Source organism: Bidens hawaiensis, unplaced genomic scaffold (genome assembly GCF_021521415.1).
Source record: "Bidens hawaiensis isolate Kalapana, Puna unplaced genomic scaffold, B.hawaiensis_p1.1 tig00035834_1, whole genome shotgun sequence".
Lineage (NCBI taxonomy): Eukaryota > Viridiplantae > Streptophyta > Magnoliopsida > Asterales > Asteraceae > Bidens > Bidens hawaiensis.
Genome location: NW_027496215.1, coordinates 154,215 through 171,393, shown reverse-complemented (window position 1 = coordinate 171,393; position 17,179 = coordinate 154,215). Strand labels below are relative to the sequence as shown.

Below are 17,179 nucleotides of genomic sequence, written 5' to 3'. Positions count from 1 at the left end.
ATGTAGCAACATGTTTTTGAATACGTAAACAATATATTAAAACACATCTAACTGATCCGACTTCATTCTTGGTTGAGTCGGTCCGACTTTCAAAACATTCTTTAGTCTCTAATTTAATATAATGGTATCACTTTCTAGTGTATTATGCAGACGAAATGCAACGGTTATGTACATCAGAATTGTAAAAATTTGTACTCTTTTTTAGTTGGGATATAATGTGAAGAACAAGAGACAACTGAGATAGGAGGTTAGGTTAAGAAGTATTGAAGGAGAGTTTAGTGTGTCATGAGAGGTTTTGAGAAAATCTGAATGTTATTGATTATCTTCGTTGGTTATTTACAATAAACGAAATGCCTTAGATGGGTTGAAAAATAAGCTATTACATTATTTCAATACACCACTAAACAAAATGAAAAGTAAAGAGAAATGAAAACAATGGTGCAAAACTAAATTTACAAATATAATGTAGAAAAATATGTATGTCATCTATAATAATATAGAGAAAGATGTCTATCATAGCCGAAAATTATTGTTGTTTACTATATCTGTCTTCCCTTAATAAACTTGAGTTATTGTTATTATGCGTCATAGCTTTCGTCTTTTATAAATCTCTTATTGAATCTCCTATTGTATAGTCTGTTATGGCGATCCTAGGTATGTACCAATGCCCTCATGGACTTCATGGTTGATAATGTGTTTTAGTTCTAAGGTTTCACTCTCCTACAAAGGGGAGAATATATAAATAACTAGTTTTTATCTCCCATATTACAGGGGTTGTTTAAATTTTTCGTTTATATTATTGTGAATATATATTTTTTTATTTATTGTAAGAAGTTAATAATATTCTTGAACCTATTTCGATTAATTTATGTTGGGTTATGCTTATTTTTTAATGAAACGTTGAATGAATTATCTACTTAATTTTTACATTTATTCGTTTATGAATGAATTATCTACTTAATTTATTCGTTTATGATCATTTGTTATAATTTGGATATTATTTTGGAAAACCTTTTTAAGTTAAACTTAAAAGAAAAAAGAATCGTTAATGTAACTAAATCCATATTGAGAAATTAAATTAGGGTTTGTTTACGGGGTTTGTTGTACATTTTATGTTTCTAATAGTTATATATTTTTTTGTATTTTAATTTTATTTATTATAAGGAAATTAATAATGTTATAGGGTTTGATGATGAAAGGGTTTCACAAATAAATGAGATGCTCTAACCCGTTTAAAAGCTATATGGGTTTGATGAGACCCATGACCCGTTTATTTTTTTTAGTATAAAATTGTTTCATAATTATAAATAATATCTTTTCTTTAAAAAATCGAATATGAATTTTTAGTGTATCCCTTTTTTGTATGATTAATATAATGAGATATTATAGCCCGTTTAATAGATATTTGGGTTTGGTGAGACCCATACTTGCGAATTTAGGTCAAATGCATGAGAAACCACCATTTACAAATAAAACAATCTGATGGCTTGAGAGAATATAGAGAGGTTATGTTTATATATTTAAGACTAGGTTAGGTACCCGTGTAGAAAACGTGTTAAAATAAATGAATTTATTTAAATAATAACACAATGTGAAATATAAAAAATATGTTCAACATATAAAAAATAGTAGTTTCACTTTTTGTTTCAATTCTAGATAATTGAACACATAACTGACCATGTGTTAAAACAGGTTGTCTAAAAACAAACAAATCATCTAAAGCGATTGACGTTGCTTTTATGAATCTTAATTGCAAAACAAACATAAAGTAAAAATTTATTTCTTTGAAATTTGAAATTAATTATTTATCTAAATCAATGTAAAATTCGTTACTTATAAAAGATTAATATTAATAGCTAATATTAATAACTAATACAATATATTAATATTAATATTAATATTAAAATTCGTTACTTATTAATATTAATAACTAATACAATATATTTGTATACAACTAAATAATATATTTATGTTGGTATTAAATTTTTTAAACCATGAAATAATTATTAAAAAGAGAAAATAACAGATCAAATAGAAAAAAGAATAAAATATAAAACTATTAATAAGAAAAAGAAATATATATTTAATATGAGAGAGAGGTAAAAATTTTTATAAGGATCACTCATGTGTAATAACATATGGTATTAAGACTCATGTAGAACACAGGTTATAATAAATACATTTATTTTAAATAATAACACAATGTGAAATACAAAAGATATAAATATATAATATATGATAGTATAAATTACACATTACATAATATGGAAATAAAATGTAACAACCCTAAAAATAGGGCTAGATTTTTTTTATAGAAAAGAAAACTTATCGTTAGACGCCACGTGTGATGTTGGTCGAATAGTCGAAGCGAACTGTACATTAATGGGCTTGAGTCGAACCGTGTAGATGATAACTGATAGGCTTGACCCAGCGATTATGTAGACCTCAGTAGAAATAGAAATAGTCCAGTAACAATACCTTAAGTTATAAAATTGGCTCGACCCAAATTAATCAAATGAAACTGAGACTCGTTTAAACCAAAAAATTTTACAAACCTTTCAATAATTATCCAGTTTTATCGGGTATCCAAAATATATAATCCAAATATCAAGCATTTTCTATATAACTGTATGGTCACCAAACCAAACGAAATGAGAACCGATAAACGAGATTTATGGCATGTATTATATATATTTACCTGCAATATATAAACCCTATGATTTTATATAATAACCGGTTCGTATCTAAATTTAAATAAAATAAATAGTGAAGTTTATAAAATAACAAATTAATAAATTTTGCATGAGATATTAGTGGATCTTCAAAATAACCAAATCAAATCCTTCTTTCCTACAGTAAATTGGATGTGGCTCAATAGTAGAGCATTCACTTTACAAATGAGAGGTAGGGAGATCAAACCTCACTACCACCAATTTATATAGAAGATATAAGGGATGACCCTGGCTTGCCAGGGTTCGAGTCCTGATCTCACCTAGTTTTACCGGCTCCTTGCTGTCGTGCCGTTTGGCGGGCGTGGGGGTCGGGTTTTATCCGGGGAATCCCTCAATAGATGGACCGCTAGGGGCGCCGTCTGTTCGGACTCTCGGCCGGCTCGGGCTATCTTTAGCCAATGAGGGCCGCGTACGAAATACCCGACTTTACTTAGTTGTTCATTCCAAAAAAAAAAAAAAAATCCCTTCTTTCCTGCCCAATTGGCCTCGATGTCGGTCTACAACCAATCCATCTCTTTCTCCAATGCAAAACTGATTCTCTCTTCCCTTCATCTCTCAATGTTTTCATTCTTCACAAATGTCATTCAAACTGTCTGCTTTCTCTCTAGGAGAACCGAACCAACCCTCAAACCAGCAGCCATATCAAGGTTTCTTCATGTTTATGCTCACGTTCAAGAACCGGGTAATTTGTTATTATACTATCCAACCTCCATTCTGTTCAATTACAAACCTTCTAATTAATTCCAATGTTGTTATTTTCCAGCCCTATGCTCTCGATCAGATTTATCGCCCAGCAAACCCAAACCCATGGAACCTGTTCGCTTGCTCGTGGTAACCACAAGTGCTTGTTTATCATTCTTTTCGTTTAATTCTAGGTGTTTTAAAGCCCATGTGTTATGTGGAATGAGCAGCCATGTACATGAAAATCACGTTCATGTATAAGTTACAAATTCGTTCCAGAACCCTAACTTGTTATCCGCGGCAAACTGATTTTTATAAGTCTAAAACCCTAACCGAAAACTCAGTTTTTTTTAAACAACATGAATGGGATATTAAAAAAAAGGGCCATTTAATATTGTTAAACTTCAAAGAAATTATAAAGAATATAACCTATTTATGAACCAAGAATCTGGGCAGAATCAAATAAGTGCTGAAACCACGTATAAACTGAACAAAAGGTGCTAGCGGGCCTAAACCGAACCGGAGCCATTGTTTAAGTTCCGGGCACCCTAATATCAATATGAAACTTTAAACAAGTCATTATTGTGTATTAAAACAGGTCTCGACATGTTTCGCTAACTAAAAACAAGTTCTAAATAAATATACGAGCGAAAGGGCATTTTCGGTAATAAAGTGAGCTAGGTATAAACTTATAAATTTAAAACAGAAAAGTATAAATTTATAATAGAAAACCTTGACCATGAACCCCTAAAAGTTAAATAAATTTCAGCCCTTAAAGCCATAGCCAATTTATAGTCATTCGGTGACTCATTTAAGTGGAAACTAGCTCGAAAACCAACCCGACATGTGAGCTTGTTAACTTCTGTACATTTAACAAAATTTCCAGAAGTTAAACATACATATTTAAGTCCTTGAAATTGTATAAATCAGCCCTAAGGGATAATATTGAAATCAGACTATAAAAACCGTTTAAACCGACACTTTAGTAACTCGTTTAACTAAGAAAAGACACGTGCAGCGTACATGATATCATGACATATATTTGCAGCCCTAAATATACTATTTTGATGATATATAACCTGATCCAAAACTACTTTAAGTGAAACATCGCATTTAAAACCGAATTATGTCCTTAACGGGCCAAAAACCCAAACCGCAACATTAAACGAAACCCTAGTCGTTTTATGAGCCAAAATGTGACATTACATCATATTTTATTATATAATAGCAGGACATAACTGATTTGATGATCAAAACTAAGTTTAGTTGATTATATAGCTAAAAGGGTATTTTTGGAACAAACCTTGGGCAAGTTATATCCGTAAATTGTATTTACACACAAATACTATTTCAAACAGAAGCATATATGAATTTTTGACTAAAAATAAGTTATAAAATATTTAGGACTAATTTGGTTAGGAAAAGAAACCCGCTTACGAGCCTAGACGCGTGTTTCGCTTAACACCGACAATGAACAAGCATAGATAAGTCTAATTGTTTCAAAATGATAAAATACATGTTTTTCCCAGAAATATACTTAAAATACATTATATAAATTATATATAATATGACCCGGAACCATTTTGCATGAATCTTCGCTTTAAAACTCGAACTAAGACCCGAAAGAGCCAAAACCGGGCCTGTTAGCAAAACTGCAGCTGTGAATAATCTTTCAAAACCCATGAAATGCCAAAACAACCTATTTTAATTTATTATAACAGGTCCTAACTTTTTAGATGACGAAAAGTGAGTTTTTGCTAAAAACATAACGAAAGGGCGTTTTTGGAAACCGGTTATCTCTTAAAAACTGAAAGTTTAAGAATATGTTTTGAGAACAGAAACTCATGAGTTAAATGTGCCAAAATAATCTATAAAACATTGAGGATAAGCGGATTTAGAAAAAGGGCCCGTTTACGAGCTTAAAAGTGTTATTTCGTTAAAACCGACGAACGGGCCGGCTTCTAAGGAATAAAATGCTTCAAAAAATATAATGTGAGCATTTTTCTAGAAGTTAAATGTAAAATACTTTATTATAATGATATAAACCATTCTCAATACACACAACACTCTTTTTGTCAAAAATTGGCGTTTAAACGTGACTTACGGCAAAACAACATAAACCGAACAAGCATCTTGAAAAATACAAAATTATGAAGTTTTGGGTTTCTAACAGTAAGTATAAGTTTATAAAACCATAATTTGAGTGTTTACTTTTTTTACCAAAATTAACTAAGTCTTTTACCCGATTTTTGCTGAAACAAATGTTAAACGAAAGTGTGGGTACTAAACCTGCACAACACCAAACTTTTTGAATAATCAGATCTGGAAATAGCATATTTTTGTATAATATATGTTTATAGAAAATTACAAGTTTTAGTTATTTATTCAAGGCATATCGTTAAAAAACCGACAACACCGGCTAACCGATATTGTCAGCTTTTGCATACACTAGGCATGGTTGTTTAAATAAGAATCATTAAACTTTTGATATCAATGAAATGTATATAACTTCTACGTTCATACGGTGGCCCGAAACCTAAACGAAAGCCCGAACTTTCCAGAAATGGAAACTTTATCGCAACCCGACAAATAAACCGAGGTAACTAAAACTCTTAAGAATTGAACTATAATACTTATACAACAACACCAATATTGTAAAATTATTTAAGTGTAAACTTTCCGTAAAGGGGAACTTTATTCACCGGGAACCAAATACATTGGTCGGCAGTTAGAATTAGCTAGTACACGATACCCATAACGAGTTTTACATTGTTATCCAATAACTTATTTTTTATTGATATATATAATAGGCATACTTGGTGGTTCCTAGCGTAGTTGCAAGCTCATAGATTGTCTTTCATTTACACATATTGCATATGGACTGAGGTGAGTTTCGTGCTGCCCTTTTTACTTAAAACTTTTTTGGGCTGGATACATGCTGGTTTTACTTATGGTGTGATGTTTATCAAGACTTGTTTTCTGCCATATTTTTGTCCCACTTTAAATTACGCAATCATTAACTCAGGAGTGAGCCTATGGCTCATATGGATAGTACTATTTGGGAGACCCCCACGCACAGTGACCCTATGTCGGGTAAACCACACTGAGGTCTGCGGACCGTTGCGGCATATGACCTAACGTTTGGATTATTGCTTGGCAGAGTAATAATCGGGGGCGGGTGTCGTTCGGTTGTAAGTCGAGGGGAGGCTTATGATTGAATGCAGGATTGATTGTGAACTTGATTGATGTGCACCATGCTTTATACTTACATACACGCAAACTTGCGCGCTTACATGAATTAACTCTTTTATGTGTATGTGAGCTAAACTCACGAACTCACCAACTTTTTAGTTGACGCTTTTTAGCATGTATTCAGGTACCTTGTGGATTGCGATTTGGACTAGCATTGCAGTGAGCATGACTAAGGATAGAGGCGTAAGCCAAGATGAAGACTAGATGTCAAGAAGATTAGTAGAACCTAACACGGGATTATGACAGTGTCAGAGAAGAAATATATGTATAGTTACACCTTGTTTTTAATATATAGTACAAACATTGTAGCTTATCTTTATCAATGATATTCCGCTGCTTATATTTGGTACCAATTTGTCCATAAAACGACCATGCCTCATGGTAGGGTGTGACGTAAAAGGTTGTTGAAAATTCATAAATCACTAAATATTTTTTTGTATATAATATTTATAATTTTATTTGTAATTTTAACGTCCATATCAAAATCTATAGTTTTGTTTTATTTTTGATTCAACTTTAGATAATAAAGCACATAATTTACCATGCGTTAAACCAAGTTTTCTTAAAAATAAATCAACTATGTATGGTGATTGACCTAAGAGTTTATTAGTCTTTATTGCAAAACAAATATAAAGTGAAAATTTCTTTGAAATTTGAAATTAACTAATTTATCTAAATCAACGTGAAAAATCGTTACTTATAAAAGGTTAATATTAATAAGTAATACAATATATTTATATAAAACTAAATAATGTATTTATGTTGGTATTAAAGTTTTTAAATAAAAAAATAATTATTAAAAAGAACAAATCATAGATTAAAAAGAAAAAAAAGTTATATAAAGTATTAAAATAAATAGAAATGTATTTAATAAGAAATAGAGGGGTGGGAAAATTTTGTAAGAAACTATCTTGTATGATGTCATGTGACATTGAGAAACCTTTATTTATTATATAGTATAGATATAGATTTCTAATTTTATTTGTAATTTTAACGTCCATATAAAAATCAGTAGTGTTGATTTGTTTTTGCTCTCAAATTTAGATAATAAACACATAACTTACTATGCGTTAAAACAAGTTGTCTCAAAAATAAATCAACCATCTATAATGATTGACCTTAGTTTTTATTAATCTTTCATGAAGTGAAAATTCATTTCTTTTAAATTTGAAATTAATTATTTTATCTAAATAAACGTGAAAAATCGTTACTTATAAAAACCTTAATATTAATAACTAATACAATATATTTATATAAAACTAAATAATATATTTATGTTGGTATTAAATTTTTTAAATCAAAAAATTATTAAAAAGAAAAAATAATAGATGAAAAAGAAAAAAAGTTAAATATAAACTATTAATAAAAAGATAAATCTATTTAATAAGAGAGAGGGGTGGGAAAATTTAATAAGAAACTATCTTGTGTGATGTCATGTGGCATTGAGAAACCTTTATCTATACTATATAATAATAATAAATAAAGGTGTGTTATTATCTAAAGTTTTATAAGAAACTATCTTGTGTAAGTTATGTGTGTTATTATCTAAAGTTGAAAACAAAAACAAAACAAAACTACTAATTTTGATATAGGGGTTAAAATTACAAATAACTTTACAAATATTGTATACAAAAAAATATTAGAGATTTATGAATTTTCAACAACTATTTATTTCCATATTGTGTCATGTGTAATTTATTCTACCATATATTATACTTTATATGTTTTAAACATATTTTTTGTATTTCACATTGTGTTATTATTTAAATAAATTTATTTAATATAACCTGTGTTCTACACGGATCTTAATGCCATATGTTATTACACATAAGTGATTCTTACAAACTTTATTCACCTCTCTCATATATTAAATATATATTTCTTTTTCTTATTAATAGTTTCATATTTTATTCTTTTTTCTATTTGATCTATTATTTTCTCTTTTAATAATTATTTCATGATTTAAAAATTTAATACCAACATAAATATACAATTTAGTTTAACATAAAAATATTTTATTAGTTATTAATATTAAGTTTTTATAAACAACGAATTTTCACGTTTATTTAGTTAAAATAATTAATTCCAAATTTCAAAGAAAGAAATTTTCCCTTAATGTTTGTTTTGCAATGAAGATTAATAAAATCTAAGACCTATCGCTTTAGATGGTTTGCTTTTTTAGACAACCTGTTTAAACGCATGGTCAGTTATGTATTCCATTACCTAGAGTTAAAACAAAAAATAAAGTGAAACTACTAATTTTAATATGAAGGATAAAGTTACAAATTAAATTACAAATATCGTTTTAAAAAAAATATTTAGAGATTTATGGATTGTCAACTTTTTATTTCCATATTATGTATTGTGTAATTTATTCTACTATATATTATATTTTTATATGTTATTATTTATATAAATTTATTTATTTCAACCTGTTTTCTACACGGTACTTAACCTAGTTTATTATATAGTATAGATATAATAAGACACACACAAGCAAATGAATGTTAAAACCAGAAAAGCAAGTTGTGTATTGTTACAATCTGCTTATTTTAATATACGTTTTAAACCTGAGGCAACACACGAAGTAAAAGAACCGGTCATAAATAAAGTGTCAATCAAGGTAAATAAAGCATGACACGACACAATTTACTAGTGTATAACATTTTGAAAAACATTTTTAGCCTCATAGCTTTATAATTCCTTTACTTATTGATCCACTTTTTTTTAATGATTGTTATTCTAACATTCATTTTACTATTTGTAAATAAATCAGAGTTAACTGAAACCAAATAATATTACAGTCCATAAGTTTACCGAAAACAGTAAAAAATTAAAAGATAAAGAAAGATGTCAAATATAACTATAGGTTTTACTATTTTCAAGTTCCAAAATAACTATTTTCTCAACAAGGAGTCTAGATCAAGCATTATATGACCAAACAAACATGCTGAAGATACAAATATATGTCATTTGTTTCTTTTACCCTCCTGCAACTTGATAATGGGTGTATAAACCACGGAATCAGTCGATGTTGTGAAACCCGGGGAGGAGCGACGTAATGAAGCCAAAAACAATCAACCGTATCTCCTTTACAACCCCCCACGCCCACCATCTATTGTTGTTTGCGTTTTCTTCATTCGCTTCACCTTCATTTACAACCCGGTTCTCGTTTTCACCTCCAGCTTGTCCATCTAATGACAAAATTTGTATTTGTAAACAATATTTACATAAATATTTGAGTTATGTCAACTTACAGACTAATAAGTATGGAGAGAATATATACCTAACAAAGGAGCATTCTCGTTTTCTGGCCTAGCGGCTGGTGCAGGGACGTTATCTGCTCTGACAGCAGGCGGTCTTGGTTGTTGGGGAGGGGCACCCGCCATCTGCATTCCTTGTGATAGCCACCGTATCAATGGAGCAAGAGCTCCAGTTTGATACCTGACAAGTCAAATGGGAGTTCAAGAACCCTCTTACTAACTTGAATCAAAGAATTAGTAGATCTGTTCCACCCAAAATGGCAATGGCTTGGGTCTGAACTTATAATCTATAATCTGATGACCGTCGATTCTATGATTATAAGTTCATTTCATACCGGACCAGACGGGAACGGGTTTCAAAGTTGGGCCGAGTCAAAGTTTAATGCATATAACTTCCTAAGTCATTCTGAATCAAAGATTCAGATTACTGCTGCAATATTATTAACTCAAATTTGCAGCTCGTTTTGACCATCGTACTGAAAATAGCCTGTTCCTAGTGGTGTGCATGAAAGCAAAGAAAATGGTTCATAACCGAAATACCCAAATCCAAATGAAAACCAACATTTTGGTTTCATATCTTCGTAAAAACCAAATTTCCGTCTCAGTTTTGGTTTTAAATTTAATTAGAAACGAACCGAATTTATGGATTTTCAATTTGTTTCGAGTGTTAACTAATTTATAAAAATGTAACATATAGCGTAACACAAATATTTAGAGTTTAGACCAAATGCATAATAATCAATTAGTCAACAACAAACAAAATGAATTAGGCCCAAATTCAATATAATGGGTCAATTTTGTTTGAAGCCCAAATGGTAAAACCCAAAAAAAAAAACAAAAAAAATTCAAAAACCGGATTTTCAGTTTTTTTATTCAGTTTGAGCCCAAAACAGACTCATTCAAGCAGTCGATTTGATCCATTACCCAACCTGCACATCTTACCAGTTCAGTTTATGTGCATATGAATTATTTTCCATGATTAATAAACTATTTTGTGGTTGATGTGCTCAATTGAGAATGGTTTTTTACAACTTACAGATAAATCAGTGAAGCAACAAATACGAGTAAAACAAGCCTCTTTCTTGAGCCATCTTGGTTGAACAAAAAGATAACTGCAGCCAGCTTAAATAAGAGCATCAAATCAACATGAATTGCAATTTGGAATCTTCTGACCACGACTTGTCTCTGTTGTCCAGCCTGCGGTTGCTGTCCTGGTTGCCCTTGCTCCTCACCTTGTGTTCCAGCTTCAGAAGGACTCGGCCCACTAGTTAATTATATAACAACTTTTTTCAGTTAAAAACTATGCAAATGAGTTATATTTTGTAAAGGAAGATGAATGACTTACGTGGGAACATTGTAAGTAAAAGGGATGAGAGTGTTGGATGGAAATCCAGCAACAGGTCCCATAAACGAATTCGGGAAAGTGGGGACTGCGTATATGCCCGGTCCATGATCCATTTGTTCTTGACCATCTTGTGGAGGTACAAGAACCGGGTACATGATTGGAAACATTGGGACTTCACCGTTTGGTGCTGTGAAGCCATAGAATGGAGGTAACTGCAACAAATTTATAAATAACTTCCAATTTCAGTAAGAATTCAAATCAATATTAGAAAAAACATTACATCCTTCAACAAAACAATTCCAAGAAGCTAAGATAATTATGATCCTAAACAGATGTATTCATATATCAAAATATCAGTAATAGCCTAGTTATTATAGGTTTGAAACCAAACATATTACTTGCAATTTTCAAGCATAGCAATAAGATGAAGATAACGTTTCAATCTTACAAGTACACCATGCATTCCACAAATGTGTTGTATACATGCTTAGAATATAATAATTACTCCTTAGATTTAACACTTATAAAGCTGTAAACGAAACAAATGTTCGGTGGAAAGTTCATCTATGTTCATTCGTTTAATAAACGAATGAACATGAACAAAGAATTTCATTCGATTAACTAAACGAGCGAACACGAACAAAGGCCACGTTCGTACAACTGAGTTCATGAACGTTCAATAATGTGTTTGCTAATGTCCGTTGGTGTTTGTTAATGTCTGTTCATTAAAGGTTTTTAATAACTCGTTTGATCTTATCATAAGCAAAATTATTCACTATAAAACAAAAATATATATGAGTATTACATGAATGTAAAATTAACATATGAGTATGGATGCTAAATAAAACACCAACACAAACTAGGCACTGCAGTCCAATTGAACCGTTGACACTAATCATTCTTGGTTAGCCAAATCAAATAAAACATTAGTGTGTTCGTGAACCGTTCACGAACAAGTTCAAGGTTTGTCGGTTAGCTGACCGTGACCTGTTCGCTTGTCAGATAAAAGCTTAACCGACGAAACATCCTTTTAAGCCTCCGCCTACCTAGGCAGTTAATGCGGAACAATATAGGATATCAGTCAAGGTTCTCTGTTATCGCAGTGGGGAGATATCAGTAATTTTATTATCTTGTAGAATTTATATATATAACACTTTAACAATAACAAATCAATATACTGTTATTGTTTTAAGACTTAAAATACTAACATTAAACACTACCAACTGACAATTAAGACTTAAAAACACTGATATCAGAAAAAAGCGGTGATATTTCGCATGAGGACAGATAACCGATATTGACTACATAGCCGCTTACAATAACGAATTGTAGCCAGAGGCGAGTTTCTTTAGCTCCGCCTAGTGACTAAGAATCGATCAAAAGAATCACATATTATCGGTGAACAAATATCATTTTTTTTTTCAAGTAAATAAATCAGATCACCATCCTCGTCGTCGTAATAATGATAATGATGTTTGTTTAATTAAATAATAAAATGAATCGGAAACCCTAGATTGAAATGCAGTATTAAATAAATCTGTTGAAACCTTAGGATCGGCGGCGTGTTGTGATGATGATGACGCCTGTGTCTGGTTTTGGATGATTTCGTCTTCTGCCATGTTTCTTGCTACGCGGCCGGATCCAACCGTTTTATAGGATAATAAAGAAAGAAAGTCGTCCTCGGGTTATTATACTTACCTTACTTGCGTGGCTCAACCAATGGGAGCGTGCCACGTGCTCCTAATTATTATTGTAAGAGTTAGGTTAAAATAAGACGTCAGATTTTACTAATAAGGCTAGGAAGAAGTGTATTTTATTCTTAACACTTTTATATCAAAATCCACTTACTTTAATCTTAAAATCCACTTAGGGGGTGTTTGGGATTGCTTTTCACCAACTTATAACTTATTAATTTTTTGAAAAGTAATAAGGTGTTTGGGATTGCTTATATTGTGAGAGAAAAAGTTCCATAAGTTACACTTTTGTAACTTATTAACTTGATGAAAAGTTATAAGGAGGTAAAACAAGGAGTCCCAAACACCTCCTTAAATTAATTTCAAAAACCTACTTACATAAAACCACTTACATCTTCACTCATCTCCTACAATCACCACCACTACACCGACCACCGCCACCACAACCGTCACCTACCGCCGCCGCCTCACCGGAAAAGTCTATGGAAATTTCGCCGGAAAATTTCACCGGAAAAGTCGTCGGAAAGTCACCGGAAAACAATCATCGAGAAATTTCGCAGGAAAATCGACGAAAAATTCACCGAAAAGTCGCCGAAAAAAAGTCATCATAAAACGGCCGCCGAAAAAAACACAATGGAAAACACTATGAAAAACACAATTTTAAAAACACAATGTAAAAAACACAATGGAAAAAAACACTATGAAAAAAAAGACACAATGATAAAAACACAATAAAAAACAAAATTGTATGGCACAATGTAAAAAACACAATGGAAAAAAACAAAATGAGAAAAAAAAAACACAATGATAAATACAATTGTATAACACAATTTTGTAAAACACAATTTTGGTAAAACACAATACGTAAAAAACCCACTAATTTTTTTTTAATTTTTATATAACAATATGGTACTCATATAAAAGATAAAAAGACACTCGTTATTATGGTGAATTTATTTTTCAATAAAAACGTCGTAAAAAAAGTTATGGACGTTTTAAAATGATGGGGGAATTTGGCATGTGCCTTGCACGTGGAGCGAGAAAGTCAACAAATGCGTTATTCCTTTTATACCCTTTCCCTTGTTTTCACACTTGATTTCCACCTAAACTAATCTCAACCTTCCATGTTCAAAATCAATGGACAAGATTACTTTCTATCCTTCCTACAAAAACTATACTTATACTTCCTATTATAACCTAACCCATTATTATTATTATTAATTACTTTAATAATAATTACTACTATTGAAATGAGGCAGTTTAGTTAGGCTTAAGCTTAATTTTTAAGTTAAACGATTCTAGGATCGAGCCGAACTTGGATTGATTTTGGTTCAATTACAAAAATGATCTAACTCAACTCAGGTTGCTTCAAATCATGGTTTTTAGCTAGATTTAGTCGAGCCGCGAGTTTTTTGAACAACCCTAAATTGTTGATGAGAATATTATTATTATTATTATTATTATTATTATTATTATTATTAGACACGATTACATGGTTAGTCCTTAATGTTTTTCTTCAAGTAACAAGAATGGGTACTAGGGTTTAAATGTCAAATGTATGGGTACTAAGATTTTCATTTTGGAACAACGTTAGGTACTAATTGTCGCACCCCAACCTACGGCATAATATATCCGAACGCAACTGATTGCACAGTAACTCACAAGACACTGTTAATAATAATGACAATAACTGATTAATTTATTTTATAAATCGAGTACAACACAATACAAACAAAAACAATCCATCATGCGAACTAGGTCGTTATTTGATAATCTTGAGTCAAACTAAATATCTTATCAAACTTTCACTTCTTCAACTAGCAAACCGTTAACAGGCGTAAAAATAAAGTTTGATCAACATAAAATTGAGTGAGAAATACACAAGTTTAAATATGTAATTATATTGTAAAACAAACAATTCGTATGTGAATATAAACAATTACAACATTGATGATATATATATAACAATTACCAAATAAAATAGATGTGACCCTTTCGGTCTAGCACAAAGTCAGCTTAACGAGGTAATTGATGTTCGGTTTATTTGTACATATATTAGCTTGATAACGTAGTTGTTTTATTCGTTTACTTTATGAACTTTGGTACTTCATACGTGTTTATTGTATTTCAGGTCACAGCACACGAACCGAGACACATTTTTGATCTGCTCAGTGAAGTGACCCATTGCGTAGCGCGATGGGTGTTGAAGGCAGGGCATCGCGCTACACGATGCCCTTTAAAATATTATAATCCGTTGACTTTTGGTCCATCGCGTAGCGCGATGTACCAGGGGAGGAGACCATCGCGCTACGCGATGGTCCCATAGTCGGGAAAGTTAGGGTTTGATGTTATATTTCGTTTTGACGACCCTAGACGCTATCATTGAGTTTCCAGAGCATTCTTGGAGAGGAATAGCAGCTTACCATCACTTACAATCATCTCAAGGCCATAGATATGATCCAAATCATCAGAATCGAAGACTGAGAGATGCCGAGACGCAGCTAGACCCTTCGAGTCATACCCGGGATGTATAGTTTGTAATCTTTCAGTTTATTTCTCATGTACTAGAACAACTAATTGTAATTGTTTTGATGTTAATCTATGAGTATTGATGTTTAGTATGTCCGTGCATTCAGTCAGTTTAGGTTTTTGTCGATCAAAACGATTAGTTTGTCCGTTGCTATAATAATTGCTCGTAGGATTGTTTTGACCTGTTAATTACAAGAAAGCATATGTTTGCCCTTAGTTGAGTCACACTGGCAGGGACCGTTTGATAACCCGTGTCGTGTGTTAGCGAGCGTAGATGCCTAAGGTTTAACCGGTTAGTCAGTCTGTAGTTTAAACAAGATAGTTTATCGGTTATGTGCATGAGTTTGCTGTTAGTTTGCTTACTTGAATTCCTGGGTGTGATTTGCTTTGTTTGATTGATTGAATACTTGAGTACTTGTTCCTTTCTTATAAAACCAAATTGTTCGCTAGTGTGATCAACACTTTGATATAGTTCACTTCATAATGTTAGGAATCGATTTCACTTCACACTGACCACATACTCCTCGTGGTTCGACACCCTACTTACCCTAGCTTGCTTAGGTTATTAGGACACTGATTTACTTGTTTTTGACTAGATAGCGACAGTCTAGCATCAAAATGGCGCCGTTGCCGGGGATTTAGTGCGCTTAGTGTTTTTGTGTTATTTGATTTCTTTACTTAGTTTAGTTTAATTTTTTTTTGTTTTTATTTTTGGTTTAGTTTTATTTTCCCATTTTACGCGAGGTGTGTTATTTGTGCAGGTAACAGGTTTATGCACACCCGCCAGTCAGGAAGAGGCTCTCAACTGATTTACGAGCCAGAGATTGAACGTATAGCTAGGCAGAATCGAGCTCAGATCAGAAATTCAGAAATGGAATACCAGAACCAGAATCAAAACCAAAACCCACCACCCGAAGCTTTCCAACCCGAACAGAATCTACCAAATAATGACCAACCACCACCGATAAACACCAATCCACTAACACAAAATTCAGCCCGACAATCCAGAAACCGAAACCGAAATCGAAACCTTGACAGACCCGAGCCATCAGCCCTGAACAATACCCCTCGTCACCGACAGCCGACTATAAGGGATTTTAATCATGTCAGTATTCATACTAAAGATGAAGAAGAGGGAGACGAAGAGGAACCAGTACCGAGGAATGATGGTAGTAATGGGGATGAATGGAGGGTGATCGATGTCGAAAGGTCAATCAAAAACATTTATAAATTACCTTTACTAGCTAGGGCAAGTAAGGTATCGAATCCACAGGGAATCAGTGGAAAGTGCTAATCAAGTTTAATGCTTAATTACTAATTATACTAGATGGACAAACGATGTCATGTGGTTTTAAAGATTTTGATTTGTAAACAATTATTAAAAAGTAACCAAACTCCAGGTTTCAGGTCTTGAAGTAAATTAGATTGATAATTAAACCTATTGAATTTATAACCTTTGTTTGAAGCAATAAACCAAGAGACTAGATGTGTGGCTATGTTGATTGTTAGAACTTAATCCAATTGATTGACACGGCTAAACAATAATCTACTTGATTGTTAATCTTAGGCAATGATGAATCACTCAGTATTATGGTTAAGGACACTAGGTCAATGACACTAAGAACTCAATCCTAATTGTTGATGACCAAAATCAATAACTAATAAACTGCAAATATCATTGAT

General features: G+C 31.9%; 1 protein-coding gene across 1 annotated transcript; it reads right to left on the bottom strand.

Annotated features, from left to right (window-relative positions):
• Nucleotides 1–9,689: 9,689 nt before the first annotated feature.
• On the bottom strand, nucleotides 9,690–12,892 carry LOC143587670 (uncharacterized). The gene is made up of 5 exons (XM_077068898.1): nucleotides 12,821–12,892; nucleotides 11,274–11,485; nucleotides 10,965–11,192; nucleotides 9,952–10,109; nucleotides 9,690–9,859 (listed from the first exon to the last, which is right to left on the bottom strand). Exons 1-5 carry the CDS (start codon nucleotides 12,890–12,892, stop codon nucleotides 9,690–9,692), a joined length of 840 nt encoding a protein of 279 aa, XP_076925013.1.
• Between the last annotated feature and the right edge of the window lie 4,287 nt (nucleotides 12,893–17,179).

Bases quoted from the DNA above. Each gene is read 5' to 3' on its own strand.
- LOC143587670 (XM_077068898.1), bottom strand. From the start codon at position 12,892: ATGGCAGAAGACGAAATCATCCAAAACCAGACACAGGCGTCATCATCA. The intron at 11,486-12,820 runs GTTTCAACAGAT...AATTTGTTGCAG, and splicing joins AACACGCCGCCGATCCTAAG to TTACCTCCATTCTATGGCTT. The intron at 9,860-9,951 runs GTATATATTCTC...TTTTGTCATTAG, and splicing joins CGAGAATGCTCCTTTGTTAG to ATGGACAAGCTGGAGGTGAA.